The following is an 18,670-nucleotide window of genomic DNA, read 5'->3' on the forward strand; positions in this document are numbered from 1 at the left end:
TTGAAAGACAGTTTAAGAGCCTAGTGATTTTTTTAACGCCACTATCGGCTTCAGAGGATATCAGTACAATATTTAACCAAAATATTAATAACACCTGAGGAAATTGGATGATCTCATGTGGAATCTATTGTTATATTAAACTTGCTAGACAAATTTACTAGACAGTATTTAAAAAACAAAAGCCGTGAGCAATTTTTTTATAGTTACCAGAAAAGTCGAAAAATTCAACTGTTTTAAATGTTCTTTTTTTAAATGCTATTAATTGCTCCCGAATTTGCTCCTGAATATCGATCTTGGTTACAGCCCTGGACTTATTCAAATAATGTTTAACGTTTCAAGGTTGGTACTTCATTTGAAAACGAAACTAAAATGATAAGATAACTACTATCGTCGCTTTTATGGGTATAATTACCACTTTACACGCCACTGTTTTATTCGCTTACTAAATCATCCCCGAACATATACTAAAAATATACACTTTAGCATTATATGGATAACATACATAATGTGCGAGCATTAAGATGGTAAGCAAAATCTTTTTTTAGAAAAGACATATGATACTAAAGGCAATTTGTGTTAAAGTGAACTAAATGTTTGCTAATGAAATGTCGATTATTAAATTAGTTACGTTAGATCCATCAGAGTGAATAGATGGAGTAAGAATATTGTGAGAAATTCGTCCCCAAACTCGTATTCAATAACATGGTATTAAACAAAAGTCCGTTGATAAAATTTTCTGTAATTATAACAGTGTTCCTAATAATTCTCTACGTATATTATCTAAGAATTACCAAACAACAAACATCTCCTACAATTCGCCGTTTAGAGACTGTAATAATAAATTATTCTACAACCAAAGAAGTGGAAGAACGACAACCTGAAGGACCAACACGCATTGTATATTCGTATGCCGATTTGGGGGTAGATTTATGCGATCGAGGTGCAACAAGGCTCGATTGGCCCAAAAAAGCAATTTTTAATCCTGAAACATTTCAAGAATGTCCTGAAGCGGGAATTGTTACAGCTGTCGTAGGTGGAAGAACTGGTAAGTCGTTATCTGGCGGTTTCTGTGTAAAGAAATATTTTTAGTGTTATTTGTATTTTAAGGATCATCCCTGATAAAGTACAAATTTTACCGACATTATTAGAAATAAAAGCGCTTTTTACCCAACAATTTCATATTTAGTACGTTTCTGATACATCAACCAAATTTAAATCTTTTGTAAGACATTTTCAGACAAGTGACTAACTTAGAAACCAATTAAGATTTTCATATATTTTTAAAAATCAATATGAAGGTTACTGGGAACACATCTTCACAAAGCCTCTAGTGTCCACAGCTGAACATAGGCCTCCCTCAATCATTTCCCATAAAGATCTTGTGCTCATTGATCCCAGTTTAATTCTCGATTCTTAGTTCCATTTTATATGTACAACATCCTTAATGACATTCTATCGTCAGCAAAACGTAAATGATTTAATCTATCGCTATCTTTATTGATTCCCGTATTCTGACAACCTATTTTTTTAAACATGTATCACCATATAAGAGCATTGTGAATAGTTTTGGTGATATGGTATCACCTTCTCGTTCTTTCTTAATTCGAGCTATTTATGTCTGGTCGACTCTATGATCAGCTAGTGCAGATTATAGAGCGCAGCAAATTTTTTTTTTGGTTCACTGAATTGAACGTTTTCGAATACGGATTACGAATCCGCAAATATTAACACCAATGGTTTGTTGTACTCCACTGTTTTTTCTATTAATGTTTTCAGAAGATAGCAACTGGTCGTTTGTATCTAATTTGGGAGTTAATCGTTTTGTTATTATTTGTACATGTGGGAAAGGATACTGATTGGATGGTAATTTTTTCGGTCAGTGAGGTCGCCCCTCTAATGCTCAATTATCATTATGATGTGAGTGTTGAAGTTGAAATTTGTCCAGTCTCTAAACATTTAATCCCTCCTGCCTTAATACTTTCAATAATAATGTATTCATTTTCATTTCTTGTAAGGCCACTTCAATTTCTAATGAAGAAACTTCTGGTATATCTTCTGAGCCTTGACTGTAGATCTTTAGAATGGCTATTAGATCATTGTCAATGGTGCACTTTTTGGGGCTATTTACTCTCTACCTGTTGTGATTATACTTGCTGCATCGCGGAGTTTATAAAAAATGTTTGTTCCTTCTGCCAGGCTTCTTTTAAGTACTTTTAATTTATTACTTCGGATATGGCTTTCGATTCATATTTTCGTATATCTGTTCTTATAAGCTTTGATATTTTTGCTAATTTGCCTACATATTCTCCTGAGTTCTTGTGTTCAATTCTTCTTTGACTTTCAATAAGATCTTTTGTGTATTGACTTAATAAGTCAACAAGATTGTTGGAAGTTTAATTTTGTTTATTCCAATAATTTTTCAGGGCGTTCTTTAGGATACCCACTTTTAGGTTATCTATTTCCTCCAGATCCATGATTTCGGAAACTTGGAGTTCGCTTTTAGCATATTCTTTGTATTCAGAAAGACTTTTTGGAGTTGTCCATGTTTTTAGATTCTTCCTTGTTACTAGTTTGGCTCTTTCTCTCCAAATGTTTATTACCACTTTTCTTCTAACAGCTCCATGGTCACTATCTACTGAAAACTTATTAAGCATATTGACGTTCCGTATTATTTGTTCTCAATTTGATAGTATATAATCTATTTCGTTTTGACACTGCCTGGGTAAATTGCTGATTTTGGATGAATGATTTCGGTAGTATTTAAATTTTTTTTTAATTTTCAGTTTTCTCATGAATATTTTCAAGCAGTAATTGAAATATTTAATAAAAGGATTTAATCAAAGAGCGTTTTTTTATATAATAATTTCATATCAAAAAGCTTTTAATCAGAAATCATTTAAATGAAAAAGGGTTTTAAAAAAAAAAGAGAATTTTATTTAATAAACAAGGAATGATTTTTAATAACAATTTTTATCGATGAATAAATGTCTACGTGAACGCCACTTGCCAAAAAAAATGTTTGTTCCTAGTGGCTACTTACTGCCACTAAAGAAACAGAGTTAAACGAGTTTTTGTTTCCAAGAATATATAAATTGCTGACACAAATCATTCCTTGGTATTTATTTCAGTCCAAACTTCTGTCTAACGCCTTTTTTGTATTCGACAATTTATATTATCTTACAGGAAACTATATGTGGGAGTATGCTTCAACCCTAGCGTTGTCAAAAGTGACGGGACTACCCCCGTTTATGCCAAAATGCCTAAAAGACGAACTGAGTGTGATTTTTCAAAATTTAACTGTACCAACTTTTGCAGAAATCTCTAACTGTCCAATAAAAGCCGATAAATACGTTGAAGCATTAGATGACTGGGACAACCATACCCAAGTATAAGAATCGCAACTTCTTAATAATAAATGTTACAGGACAATTTATTTTACAGAGTATCATATTACCAAGGTACCACTTCCAAAAGGCACCCGTTTCGATGTACCTAGACACCATCAGGCAAGAATTCACTTTTAGGCCGATAATTAAAGGTAAAGCTGAACAGATACTGAGGGCTATTGTGGATCAGCTACCTCCATCTAAGTACACATTTGTCGCAGTTCATGTCCGAAGAACTGATTATATTAAATATTTAAAACGGTAAGAGATCCAGAATTGTAAATTACCAACAAATTTTTAAGAATCATCTCCTCGATCGATCCGTACAATGTCACTCTATCAGCATTTTTTCATATTCAACTTAATTTAATTTTTCCATAGTATTTCTTTATATTCCATCCAACAACCATCATTCTTCATAGCAAAAAACTTTTTTATTTCAAATTTTTGTATAAACCTTGAAAGTACGATCCTGTCGCGTCAGACTTCTTCACCATCTGGTTTATTCCATATATACGCACTTGACCTGAAAAACAAAGTGACAGAACCGTATGCATGATTTTTTTAAACAAATTACTATTTTTTTTGTTCCAGAAAATACGGCTATACGCCCGTAGATCCGAGTTTCTTCGTAAGAGCCATGAACTATTTCAAAAAAAAATACCCGAATTGCGTTTTCATATTCGTAAGCGATGAACCGAAATGGTGTTACGAGACATACGGGAGCCTCAAGAATGTGTTTGTGCCCTCATTAAACGTAAAATATACCCCGGCCGTAGATCTGGCCCTTATGGCGGCTTGTAATCACACAATTTACGATTATGGAACTTTTGGGGATTGGGGGGCCTTCTTAGCCGGGGGCGAGGTTGTGATGTATAATATGACCGACAACGAATGGAAACCGAATTATTTGGAAAACTGGAGTCTGATGGATTGAGCGGATTTGGTGTGATATATGTTTTTTACGTTTTTTGGAATTATATTTTTTATATTTTTTAACTGTTTTTAAATAAATATCAAGATATTTCACGTTTTTATAGCGTATATCCTTAACTCGACATCTGAATTATACAACATCGACTGACATCCACGATCATATGATATCCATCTTCAAAAATCGCAATGTAAATATAAAAAAAACTTGATAAGAAGATATTACAAGGTTATACTAAGAGATGAAACATCTGGCTACAATGGTAAAGTCAAAATCTTGATAGTACCAACCATTGTCCTAATATGGAATAACTTATTTAAAAGCAATATAAACCCATCGATGTGGTACCTTATTCAGGTTTTTACTTAATTCTTCCTGACAAATTTACTTAAAATACCAATATTTCAGCCGATTTCCTTTAATGTTGTAAAAAAAAATTAAAAGATTAAAAAACAGCAGGATTAGAGACTGCTTTGATATTAATACTAAGATAGTTTAAACTCTGAGAGAAGTTATAGTTGTTCCATTGACCAAACAAACAAACCAGTGTATTCCTGCCTGTATTTTCCCAAGTGCACTTAAAAGAATTAAAGTAGTTCCGACATTATAAGAGTTATAGATAAACTAACAAATGATCGCCAATTTTCTCTCAAAGGATCAATTAACAATCAATTTTGAAAAACACAATCTATTTAGAGACATTCACAGAAATTATCAAGGAATGGTGGGAGTTGGGCATGGATTCATAGGCTTCTTTTAATGACCTCACTAAAGCATTTGATTGTGTTTCTCATGGAATCCTCATTCAGAAATTAAAATTATGCCATCTGGATGTTAATGGTGTAAGACCTCCAGGGTCACTGTCGATATATGTGGGCTTTATAAACAGTGTGTTAACTTCCACAAGAGTTCCATAAAGGTTCTATTCTTGGTCCTCTGCTATTCCTCACATGCATTAATGATCTTCCAAATGTTTAACATTTAAAACCTGTACTTTTTGCAAATGATACTGCTCATGTTATCCAGTACTCCGCTCCTGATCCTGTGTTAGACATGATAGCAATAAAAATACACATGAATGGTTTTCGGCCTCTAGACTTTCCTTAAATGCATCAACCAACAAGTTAAACTTTTCATGATAAGATCCTTAAGGGCTATGACATCCTTGTCTACTATTTTATCTGTGTACCACGGTTATCTATGCTATTCTGAAGTACAATATGCACAGGAAACGTGTTAGCTTCAATGGAGATGTATCATAATTATGGTTGGCCTGAGGTGCAGGGATTATACTTACATTTTCTTGCGCCTACATCTATCAATGTTTAATTTACATAATTAATAACATCTCCCAGTTTAGCGAACTTATTCCAATTTACACCATTACAACACTAGGCATAGTAGGAACATTATCACAGACTTTCGCAAGCTCTCTAGAATGAGAGAAATCTTGAACCCAAGATATTTTTTAAGAAAATTAAATTCTACTTAGTAAATGGTGCTTTTTATTCTTTTGATGAATACTTGACAAGTAGTTTTAATGTTCTTTGACTTTCATTTTTAGATTACCTGCATTTATTTGCTTATTCTGTTTGAAGGGTTTTTTTCTTTAGGCGTTTTGTTTGTTATATTTTGTGTAAATTTTAATATGTAATATTTAAATTTTCTATTTTTTGATAGATATTTCTAGCCGTTAGACTTACATTCGGACTTTGGCGTGCTTACACATACTGTGTAATATATTAATGAATATTTGATTTGATTTAAAAAAACAATAGAGTAATATTGAGGTTACGTCATCATGTCAGATCATCGATTGGCTATAACCGCCAATCGTTGACCTCGATTTTACCCAAGATCGGTGCTTATTAATAAATTTCACTTCAGGCCATAATACAGTATCTAAAATCACATTTATATAAGGAGAATCCATTTTTAGGAGAAAAATAAACGATTATTTGCAAAAAAAAACAAATTTGACCAAATATGCGTCCGTGTGAATCGACTATCAGAAAAGTTACTTTGTAGAATACACGAAATACTCCCACTTATATTTTAAGGTTAGGCACTCCCTGTCAAACTGTCAAAAAAATATACAAATATTTTGATTTTTTATAATGTTTTTTACCATTACTAGTTAATCTTGCATTGTACATTTTATATACGAAAATGAGTCGTAAGGCAGGCAGCCTCGAGTTACTGGACATGGATCCGAACCATTTTAATAATAAGGAAAATTACAGGTCAGAAACAAAGAGCCTTAATAGCAAAGGACAAGATTCTGTAAGTATAATTATATTTGCTTGTAAAAATTCAACAAAAATCACTCTATGTATACTTATTAATAGTGTTGAAAATAATTGGAACTATTGCTTTTGTAGACCAACTGGGGCAAAACATCTCCGAGCAAAAGTTACTGCTCGTCAAGTTCAACTTCAACAGAGAATGTTGTGTCTACATTGGAAAGAAAGAAGGTAAAATTAATTAATAGGGTGTTCTATATTTTATTATGTATTTCTGTTGGCAATAATAAAAAATGCTAAAAGTTTTAACTGGGATGATATTTTTTACTGCTCTGAATGAAGTCAAGTCAATAAAAGCTTTGTTATCTATGACTTTTATGACTTGTTGACAAAGCTGCGATAGAAGGGTTTAATGTATAATATAAGTAAATTATAAATAATATCTATCTGCACTTTAATCTTTGAAATATCAAAAAATCAACCAACTGTTTAGGTTGCTGTTGACATACTATCACCTGATTTTAGCCAAATCATTACAAAAGATCCCTGAAAGTTCTATAGTACTTTTAACTTCATTCCAGTATGAATATGGACTTTAACTTAATTATATAAAGTTCTTAAGCATTAATTAACTGGAAGTTTTTGTGGAGGCCATATATCTATATAATAATAATAATAATAATAATAATAATTATAAATCATTTTATTGTTCCATAACATTTACATAGTTTATAATATTTACATACATATAATACTGGAACAAAAGGCTTTTTATTCAGCATCCCTCCCAAGGAAGGGGCTGTTAAAGTCCATGCATTGCTATACACTTTTCATTATAGCACTCCAATAACCTTCACAATAATTCCTCAATTTTTGCCAGTAACCCAATTATATATAAAGTAGGCAAAAAGACTTACATTAAACCAAACTAACAATGTGGACGAATAATAATATTATTATCCACATCTACCCTAGATCTGCTAAACTCAATGATAAAAATCTAAATTTGCTAAAGGAGTTGCTGCCTGATTTTATTTTTTAAATACACAACAGAAAAATTAAATGCATTAATTTTGAATTTATTAAGGGTGGAGGCTATGTTATATGAAAATCCCTTTTTGAAAGACTCTTTATTCTGTCTTGGCATTGTAAAAATATGTTTTCTTCATATATTAAGATTATGGATATCCATACGGTATACTACTTTTTTATTAAGATAAATAGGGCATTTATATTTAACAATGTTATAAAAAAAGCAAGCCGAGTGCAATATTCTTCTATTGTACATAGAAAGCCAATTAAGTTCCCTGAGCTTATGTGATACACGCTGCCTTCGTCTAATGCCCCATATAAATCGTATACAAGAGTTTTGTACTTTCTGCACTTTTTTAGCCTGAGTTGTGTCCAAATAGGGCCCATAAACTCTATCAGCAAAATTAAAATGTGACAACACAAGTGCTTCACACAATTCTATTTTTGTTTTCCTTTCTAAAGAATGTCGGTGGGGAAAAAGGGATTTCAGGGCTGAGTAAGATTTTTTAATACATGAAGTTATATGTTCATCAAATTTAAGTTTATTATCAATTATTAAACCTAGGTTCCTTGAAGAGTTTTTAAAAGAGATATTACACTGCCCAATAGTGAGTCTTAATTTATTATAAATTATTTCTTGAAGTCTTTCACTGCAGAAAAGTAAAGCCACTGACTTTTGTGGATTTAATTTTAATAAGTGATCTTCCGATAGTGCGTTAAGAGTTTTAAGATCTATGTTTAGTCTAAAATTTGCCTCTACAGCATCCTCCGGCTTAAACGAGTATATTAATTGTGTGTCATCGGTGTAAAAATGATATTTACAAAACTTTAAGGATGCTATAAAATTAGACGTATAAATGGTAAAAAGAAGAGGGCCCAAGACACTTCCCTGAGGAACACCAGCAAAAATAGACATAAGTTTGGAAAATGTACTATCAAGCGTTACTCTTTCCGTCCTTTTACTTAAAAACGACTTAACCAAAGCTTGGGCATTAACACCAAAACCACAATAAGATAATATGGCTAGATAAATATATATATGAATAGATAAATATAAAGTATAAGATATAGATATAACATAGATAGTAGAAAATATCTTTTTCATTCTGTATAAAGCACTGACAATTTCCTGTCAGTAAGTCCTCACAGCAAACTCAGAATACCTAAATTTTCAGTTTTCACACATAGAGGTTTAAAAGATGTTAAACTGACCTAGGGTATCGAAAGTAAAATAGTTTAAGGTGTTATACAACAATAACAAGAATGTCATCTAATACCACCATGTTTAAATAGCATATTAAACAGATAATCATTAAAAAAATTAATCTTAAGAAATTTTTGCAAGGAATTTTGTTGTCGATATTCTAAGCAATATTTTTTCTCTTTTTTACCTTAGCAGATACTTTCGCATATGGTTTTATCTGTTTGTTTTTTTTTTATATTATTTCAGAAGTTTTATATAATTTTATGTGTTTTTCTATAAAGAAATTAGTCTAGTTTCTTTTTCCCTATTTTTTTAATTTGTGTCTTTTATCTTCTTTTGTGACATACATATTCAACTTCCTCTGGGTTAATTTTTTTTTTTAATAAATAAAGGGTGATTAATTTTTTTCACTAATGTATGTTGACTTGTAATGTTCATATTAATTTCCTATATATAAGTTTAAATTAACTACAACTTAATCCATGTAAGATATATTTTGTATTGAAAAGGATTTCAAACCAATAAATGTATTTGGTAATTTGTATAAATATCAATAAGAATGTAAATTATCTGTAGAAATCATAGCCATAAAGTTTGTAATGATATTAGCACAAAACATCTTAACTTACAACCTGATAATGCAAAATAGTGAGAAAAATATAAAGACCATAATATGTACCTTTAACAATAATCATATACCTTCTAGTTGCAACAAGAAGGTGACACTTTTGTTGTCAATTTGCTCTTGTATATACACATTTTATAACTTTACATTCCCTAGGCCCAAGCTGCTGCAGAACAAGGCACTCTAAACCGACCCGATGATCTTCCTTTACTACCTGGTGAAAAAGTCACAGGACAAGCCAGAGATGTAACTTATTTATGCCCCTTTCAAGGTCCTGCTAGGGGTGTCCTCACTGTTACAAATTATAAACTGTACTTTAGGTCAGCTGATAAAGACTTGTCTAATGTAATTGAAGTCCCTCTTGGAGTTGTAAGTTTTTTTCATTATTATTTACCAAATGTATGATTTTCCATTTAATCCAATTAAATACTTTGGCAATATATAGATCTCCCGGATAGAAAAAGTAGGTGGAGCATCATCAAGGGGAGAAAACGCCTATGGCATTGAAATATTTTGTAAAGATATGAGAAACTTGAGGTTCGCACACAAGCAGGAGAACCATTCCAGGCGAACCGTATTCGAAAAGTTACAAACTTTCGCTTTTCCGTTAAGTTTTAATTTGAAACTCTTCGGGTTTGCTTATCAAGAAGCTTTCAGCGAAAATGGCTGGGCTGTTTATGAGCCAATTGCCGAACTTAAACGGTTGGGAGTTAATAACGATATGTGGAAAATTACGAAAATTAATGAAAACTATACAATTTGTGATAGTTACCCTGCCGTATGGGCCATTCCGGCCCAAGCTACCGATGAAGATATTCAAGCAGTTTGCAACTTTAGAAGCAGAGGTAGGCTTTTGTAGAAAATCTAGAAAATGTACTTAATTATTTATTGCAGGAAGATTACCAGTTTTAAGTTGGATACATCCAGAATCGCAGGCCACAATTACAAGGTGTGCCCAACCTTTAGTGGGGGTAAGTATAACAGCTATTATACTTTGTTATTACATTTCTAATTTGGATAAATTAAGAGCAAAGTTGCATAATTTAATGCTTATTATAATACTGTTTTCGAATTTAGAAGAAAAAACTATTTTTCATGGTCTTAAAGCCATTTTTATATTAGTATCTTTTATATAAATTTTACATAATATTATTATTATATAATTATTATATTTTATATAATAATTTTTATATTAGGTCTTAAAGTTATTTTAAATATGCGACATATTTAAGAGGAATTTTCTGTTTTACCGGAATTTTTTATTTTATTCCAGGTAATCATTAAAAATATTATGTTTTCCAGGCTTTTGGTGTAACTTTTTGTTCTCCAGGTATTGGAAATAGTTTAGAGTTAGTTAATAGTTAGAAATTATTTTTATCACATGATTACATAGTTTAATGTTTCCAAAGAATTTGATACAAATTTGCACGTTTTTCAAGGTATTGAAGTGGTGATTTATGTTCAAGAATTATGTTTTCTAGTTTTTGAAATCATTATTTATGTTCTGTTCAGCCATTGGAAATAATGTTTTATGTCTTTTAAAAATTGGATCTTATCTTTTAGAAATTGGGATTAAAATAAAATTATGTATTTAAAGGTCGGGGACTAATTTTGTATGCCTTCCAGGAATTTGAAAAAAAAATCACTTTTGCCTCTTTTTTGGAATAATCATTTAGAATACTTTTCATAAGACCTCCATGAGGAAAAAAGAGATAGATTTTAGTTTTGACACATAAATTAATTTTAACGTAAAAAAAAATTAAAAGATTTTTTGAACGCAACTGTGCTACATTTTCAACAACCACGTGTCTTTTACGGTTTGCAAAATCCCCACACGAATTTGGTACATATTTTATTTTAGGTTGGTGGCAAAAGGTGTCGAGAAGATGAACATTACATTCAGCTAATTATGGATGCTAATGTACAGAGTCACAAAATGATTATTATGGATGCCAGACCAACTGCAAACGCTATTGCTAATAAAGCTAAAGGAGGAGGGTAAATAAGCATTTTTTCAACTGAATTCTCATTTTTTTGCAACTTATGGCTTAACACACGAGAATTCAGCACACAAAACAATTCAAGAAGAATTTTTCTTTCATGGCACAAAATTGTAAATGCTATTTGAAGAAAAAGAAAAGAGAAGGGTTAAACGTTACAAATTTCGTATTTAATTTTAAATCCCTTTCTTTAGTTATGAGTCAGAAGATGCCTATCAAAATGCCGAACTAGTCTTTCTGGATATCCATAACATTCACGTAATGCGAGAATCCTTAAGGAAACTAAAAGAATTATGTTACCCAAGCATTGACGAAACGAAATGGTTAAGCGGGGTAGAATCAACTTACTGGTTGAAGTATATAAAATGTATTTTAGCTGGAGCAGTCAGGATTGTCGACAAGGTCGAACTTTTACGCTTAAATTTATGAGTATGCGTATAATTTTTTTTCTTCAGGTTGAAAACCACAAAACATCAGTTTTGGTCCACTGCTCAGATGGATGGGATAGGACCGCTCAGCTTACGGCACTATCAATGTTAATGTTGGACCCATATTATCGTACTATTAAAGGATTCGAGGTATTAATTGAAAAGGAGTGGTTGTCTTTTGGGCACAAATTTCAACAGGTAATAATTTACTTGATTTATATAATTTTTAATGTGTACTTTTGCCATAGTAGCAATAAAGTTTATTATATTTAAATAAATGAGCATTATGACATACGTACACTTAAATAATAGTAGAATATAAACAGGATTAACATCAAGAAGAAAAAAATCAAAATGCTACACATTTACATACAATTTGCATAGACACCTTAGTGGATGGCTTCGTTATTGTAAGAACTGCTCTTCCACTTAGTACAAAGGAAATATTCATGTTAAAAATAAGAGAACAAAAACCGAATTAAATTATAAATTCAATTTTATTTCTTAAAACTAATTATTTCCATTAAAGAAGCTGGTGCTTCATTTCAAATTTTAATATCGAAGTGGAAACCTGCCTCTACATCACTCTGTTTTTATTGAAGGTAGATTGTGGAATAAGGCAGAGAATATTACAATGAGAACAATGTAATTAAAACTCTTTTTATTATAAATAGCTCATATAAGTGGGGAATCCCTAATATTTTTTTTGTTTAAGCAGAAACTAAAACAAAAAAATGCTTCAATTGCTTAAAAAAAATTAGCTCTTCTTCCTAATAAAATGAACAGTTCAACGGCCTGGAAGTAAAACACAGCACCTGGATTTTAAGAGAATTTAACGGAATTGTTTTGCCCTAAACATATTTGAAATAATTGTTCTTTGTTTCTTTAAGATATTTAAGGTGGAAATTCAAAAAAATAATTTCCCTAATCAATTTTTCATTTTCCTTATGAAACTGGACTGGACTACTTACTTGGAATCAAAATAAGAACCTCAACTGCATTAAAGTAAATAATTCACATAATTGTAATAACAACTAAAATTTAATTTCATGAAAAAGTTTTTTTTAAAGATGTTTTTAAAAAGTTTCAAAGATTTAAACTGAAACGAGTTTTTTTGTCGTTTCTTTCCGATAATTAAAGCAAAAATTTGACTAAAAAATATTTTAATATTTTTTTATCACTCTTTGACTGCCCAGAAATAAGTTCACAAAAAAAACTTTTAATTTATCTGATATGATAAATATTTGGATGTTCTAATTGATCGTCTTTCTAAGTGGGATTTACTTACAACTGAAATGAACAAACCAGGGATCTTAATATTAATTCTCTGAGAAACAAACTATAGATAATAGAGCTAGCTTGTGTTTTCAATATTCTCAATTCCTAATTATGTATTTTTTTTTATCGTTTTTTGGCCTTGTGCTTGGCACATTTAGCCACATGTTCCAATATAGGAACTCATTCATAATAGAACAGGTTGCTAATATAGTATTTAAATAATTATACTATTGAGTAGTATGACATTGTATCTAATAAAAAGAGTACAAAAAAAGGAATAGTGCAAGAAAGATTAATACTAGGTATCTTAGACAGGGTCACACGCTTCTCGTCCTGGAGCCAATGCAGGACATTTTTTAAAACAGAACATAGGGGGGCTCGGATAGGTAGGTAAACAATAGGGAAAAAACAAAGGGATCTCTAAGTAACTAAAATTATTAACTAGTGCATATACGTTCAAGTTATATTTTCCTTTTGGACAATTTCAAAAATTTTATGAAAATAGACTCCATTCTATCGTCGGGAATTACGTTTGCCATAAGTGAAGTATGACACATAGGAAGCAAGCCAAGCTCTTTCAATTTATTATGCAGAAACATCACTGCGTCCATATTATTTTTACATTCAAATAAAATATGGTTCAAATCATCAATTGACTGGTTGTCACAGTTACATATATATGAGTCATTTATTCCTAATTTATGTAATAATGATGTATTATGAACCCTACAGTACTTTTTGACCAAAAAATCACTGATCATGAAAATGATCAATTGTAACAAGCCTTTAAAAAGATGTAAAAGTGGATAGGAATATGCATTCATAATTCAAATAACGAAATACAAAATATACTTTAAAAAAAATACATTTAATTAATTATAACTTGTCAGGGACTTTATCAGAGGTTTTAAATTCAACTAAAAGATTGTATATTTTCTTAAATATATATTCTAAAAAACTGTTTGTTGTAACTTTTGAGTTCTGAAAACTCATAGGAGTTGAATCATTTTAGAATATGGAGAGCAACAATATACTGTATTGTAATATAAATAAAGATCTTGGAATTTGATTTGAGCAATTAACCTTTCATTCATATATAAGAAATATTGTTCTAGGTTATAAAATTCTGGGTTTTGTAATTGTCAAGTGCAGGGAGTTTACAGGCCCAGTTTCTTTATTTAAATTTTATGGAATCTTTAGTAGGATACGTTTTAGCATTGCCTCTAGAAACCTGTACCAGAATCGTCGTATTTTTCATAGTAGATAGTTATTTGAGATGTTGATTTTCGTTAATTTTGATTACTCGTTACTAATCATTACTCGGCTATTAACCAATCATTTGAAGGACTCGTTACTTTGATTACTGGGTTGTTATATTGAAAATCGATAAGAAAAGATGGCACCGATGTTGCTACTATACATCAATACTTTCTTGCCAACTTAAAAATATGAGGATATTATATAGCAATGACATTTTGACATTGCTACTGCTTTTGCATCTATTTGTTTTCGAGCAGCTGCAATTTTACCGAAATCTGCCCAAATTTAATTGACATTTTCTGTTTCTGCTACATCCTCAGACTGACGTAAATCACGGCGATCTGCTTCTGATTCTAAACGTTCTGCCATTTTGTTTCCGTCAATGCTTCTATTACAGTAGTATTCGGGTTGCGAATGCCCACAGTAGCTGTTAGCGGCTCTCGAATTTTTAAAAATCGTTGAAACATATAAAATATTGAGTTCCAATGGGTAACAATGTCCATTTTTATTTTAAGGAGGTAGATGCTTCATTCAATCAATTTATTATTGCTTTCAACACTTCCAGGCAGTTGAAACTCAAGCCTAAAAAGCATAGTAAAATTGTTTCAATGCCTGTAAACATTTACTTTATACCTTCCAGGCATTTAAACTAATTATGTTTATTCAGGAAGTTGAAACTTATGACTGAAAAAAATTAAAATTTACTTTAAATACCTGAAAAAGCATAAATTATCGTTAAATGCTCAGAAGGCTTAGGCATTTTTCACTTATTTCCAGGTTCTTGAATGCACTTTTTTTTTACCTCCAGGCATTTAAACTATTTGTTATATTTTTCCAGGCAGTTGAAATTTATATCTGAAAATCATAAAATACTACTTTAAATGCCTGGAGAAATATTAAAATTACATTACATGTCTGAAAAAATTATTCTATTCATTCTTAAATGATTTCTAGACATGGACCTCAACTGCCTGGAAGAATATAACAATGATTATAAAAAATTAATTAATTCCTTCAAGTACCTGGTCAAAATTGAAAAATTACTAGGCATTCTATGCTTGTGTAATTGTGTTACACAATAGGCCATGTTGTAATAATAATAATTAAATTTAGCGTATGAGCAAAACAACTAATTTGTCCCCATTCTGTCAATCGTACAGCTCCCTTAACATTTGCTGCATTATCTCTAGTTACAGTGCAAACTTTTTCTGTTGTTCCCCGTTCATTGGCAACTCAAAATAATTCTTCTTTTATCTTTGTATCTCATGTTGAGCCATGTGTCTTTGGTTATATGAACCACATTCTCATAAATAAGAATATAGAAGCCAATTTTCTGTATCAATTGTACCGTCTAGCAAATATAGCTGCGTTATCCTTCTGGGAAATCTAAGTGTCGCTAGTTAAAACAACCGAATACGATTTAGAAATTACGCTTTTAATTTTTCTTTATTTATTGATATTCTTTATGCAAGAATGATTTTGTAAAAGTAAACCAAGGCGTCTCTAAAACCCTTATCTTCTACAATTTATAAGGTTTGAAGATACTTAATTATTATGTTTAAAATAATAAGATTATTTATTTTTGCTGCCTACAAAATGACCAAGCAATGAAGTTCGACTTATTTTTTTACTAGACGAAGTAAGACGTAAGTTTTGTCTGGAAACAGATTCAGATATACATTTTTACATTATGGGCTAATATTATTTAGTGAACACTGAATAACCGAAGTAGTCAAAGTAATCATTTAATTACGAGAATTGTTGATTGACGAGTATCGAATAGTTTTTCAACATCTCTGGTAGTTATTAAGCTACACAATATCCCATTGAAAAGTCATTTCATAAAACTTGAGAGTTTTCAATAATGGGCAGAAATTAAATTAAAATATTGAACTTTTACCTCACAATAAGTGGGTAACACAGCTTCGAACGTGAACAGTTTATTTCCCTAGAATTTTATGTCAACCTATTGTTGCCATATTTCGAAGACGATAATTTTTTATTTTTTCTATATCTTAAAAGAATATCAGAACCTACAACAGTACAATGTTTAATATTGATTTTTTCTACAATTCCTTGGTTTTCAGTGCCTCGTTTTGAAACACCCATATTAAATACTAAAAATAATGTTCGACCGCAAAGCACAGTATTGAAAGTAACTAAAAACATGTTGAGCTTACAATTTGTAACAATAATAAATTTCAGAGGGTTGGTCATGGCGAAGACCATCACAGTGACGCAGATCGTTCTCCCGTTTTCCTTCAGTTCATAGACTGCGTGTGGCAAGTCACCCAACAGTTTCCCAACGCCTTCGAATTCAACGAGCATTTTTTGATCACCATTTTAGATCACTTATACTCCTGTCGGTTCGGCACCTTTTTATTCAACAGCGAACGAGAACGGGTATTGGAAAGTCAGTAGTATATTATCCAGTCGGCGAATTACTGATTTAAAATTTGATTTTTTGTTAGAAATTAAAGACCTTACCGTGTCCCTTTGGTCATACACGAACAGCAATATGGAGTTATATAGGAATCCGCTCTATTGGGCTACGAGTAAACAGGAAAGGGTACTGGTTCCCATCGCTAGTGTGAGGCATATTAAGTTATGGAAAGCTTATTACTGCAGATGGAATCCTACTATGAGAACCCAGGTAATTTTAAAGACCTTCGCTTCTAAGTAAAACTTATGTGGAAATGTATTATAGGATCCGGTTTATCAAAGAATAAGGGAGCTACTGGTACTAAAAGAACAACTTGAGAATACTGCTCAAGAGTATAGGAAGGAACAACAGCAACGAATGACCAGAAGTAATGCCAGTCCCACGTGATTACTTAAAATGTGAATTGAAATTGCATTTTTTTCTAAATTAAGGCGGCACATTCTATAAATTTTACTGCCCAATCCGTTTTGTATACTGTTTTATAAATAATATCTATCCCACACCACTAGTCCTGCTTTTTAAGGTCCTTATCAATAAGTTTAATAACATGTTTTGTTTTTTTTTTAAGGTGTTAACCTTTTTTGTAAGCTTAACCTAAGAAGATTAAAGTATTATGTTGAACAATTTTTTTTATCTATTTTAATGGAAGTTTTTTTTTTGTTCAAATAATTCGTATAACAGTGAAGGTGACAATTGATAGAATGTTGTGATGTTATTGAAAAATAACAGCTGATATTGATGACAGATTATAATGGGGATTGAGGTAGAAAAAGTGAGAGAAAAAAATAATTATATTGCTGATAATAATTATATTAATCGTAACACATTATCGACCACTTTTAAAACAATAACAAACTTTTAGAAGGTGAATCTCTTATTTATACTAAGGGATTTCAAGTGAAAGTCATTATTTATGTTGTATTTCTCTAATATACGAAGAGAGGAATACCGACATATTAAAAAGTTCCACACAACACTCCACATTAAAATCTTCGGTGGATCTGATAATTGAACCGATTGTTTTATGTCCTTCGTTCACCAAAACGAGCTAATTTAAATTTTCACATACAGGGTCTCTCCTTTTTCATAGGGACAGTATTGCTATCTCCTATACGAGGGCGGTTAAATTAGAAAAAAGTTGCGGCATTTTATTCTGATTAAAAAAGTGTATTTAGATTTTTTATGCGACGTTTCGTTTTTTAGATATCATCATCAACTTTTTTTTTTAAATAGGGACCTGGATTTTTTATTTTCCTTTTCAACAATGTATAACTTAAATGTCTCGACGTTTCGGTATAAAAATAGCAGTTTTCAAGCTTTTTTCTTTAATACGGACCTGATCAGTATTTACAAAATGAAAATACGGCAGATTTGGGTTGAGTTGGGTTAGCTGCTAATATTATTCACTAACATCAATTGCGGCTGATATTTTTTTATGTGGTTAGGAAAAAATTACGATATGTGATTTGCTCGATATTAATATTCGATAACGAAAATCTATTTTCAAAGCTGCATGGAGAGCCACCTTTAATGAAAATGGAACCGTGCTTGCCGAATGGTTCAAACTTTATAACAATGTCAGATTACGGCTGTGACTTATTTAGTTATAAATTTTTATATATAACTAATACTAATATACTTTTTTATAGGCCATGAAAACAAAAATATGTCGTAGCTACGACAACAATTATTACGAGTATTATTAATTACAACAAAATTATTAAAATATTACTTTGATATTTTAACGTTTTGCCGTAAGTTAGTTTCTTAAATTAGTTTAAAAGCTTTGGTTGTTTCCTTAGCAATTTCCCAGTTCAATATTAACAAAATAAATACA

The 18,670-nt window shown here is 31.1% G+C and overlaps 2 protein-coding genes and 1 long non-coding RNA gene across 3 annotated transcripts; 2 read left to right on the forward strand and 1 right to left on the reverse strand.

Moving 5' to 3' along the window:
• The first annotated feature begins 345 nt into the window (after positions 1–345).
• Positions 346–4,419, forward strand: LOC126734494 (galactoside alpha-(1,2)-fucosyltransferase 2-like). Its single transcript, XM_050438148.1, has 4 exons — positions 346–1,045; positions 3,184–3,386; positions 3,442–3,647; positions 3,981–4,419. Exons 1-4 carry the CDS (start codon positions 703–705, stop codon positions 4,321–4,323), a joined length of 1,095 nt encoding a protein of 364 aa, XP_050294105.1. The 5' UTR covers positions 346–702; the 3' UTR covers positions 4,324–4,419.
• Positions 4,420–4,867: 448 nt separating this feature from the next.
• LOC126734462 (uncharacterized) lies at positions 4,868–6,037 on the reverse strand. The gene is made up of 2 exons (XR_007660061.1): positions 5,890–6,037; positions 4,868–5,753 (listed from the first exon to the last, which is right to left on the reverse strand). It is a non-coding gene; the product is annotated as an uncharacterized LOC126734462 (long non-coding RNA).
• A 343-nt stretch (positions 6,038–6,380) lies between these two features.
• On the forward strand, positions 6,381–17,457 carry LOC126734385 (myotubularin-related protein 2). Its single transcript, XM_050437988.1, has 11 exons — positions 6,381–6,603; positions 6,702–6,794; positions 9,581–9,793; positions 9,870–10,269; positions 10,319–10,395; positions 11,286–11,422; positions 11,619–11,826; positions 11,880–12,050; positions 16,596–16,803; positions 16,862–17,043; positions 17,098–17,457. Exons 1-11 carry the CDS (start codon positions 6,490–6,492, stop codon positions 17,218–17,220), a joined length of 1,926 nt encoding a protein of 641 aa, XP_050293945.1. The 5' UTR covers positions 6,381–6,489; the 3' UTR covers positions 17,221–17,457.
• Positions 17,458–18,670: the final 1,213 nt, after the last annotated feature.

The sequence above is a fragment of the Anthonomus grandis genome, chromosome 3, assembly GCF_022605725.1.
Source record: "Anthonomus grandis grandis chromosome 3, icAntGran1.3, whole genome shotgun sequence".
Classification (NCBI taxonomy): domain Eukaryota; kingdom Metazoa; phylum Arthropoda; class Insecta; order Coleoptera; family Curculionidae; genus Anthonomus; species Anthonomus grandis.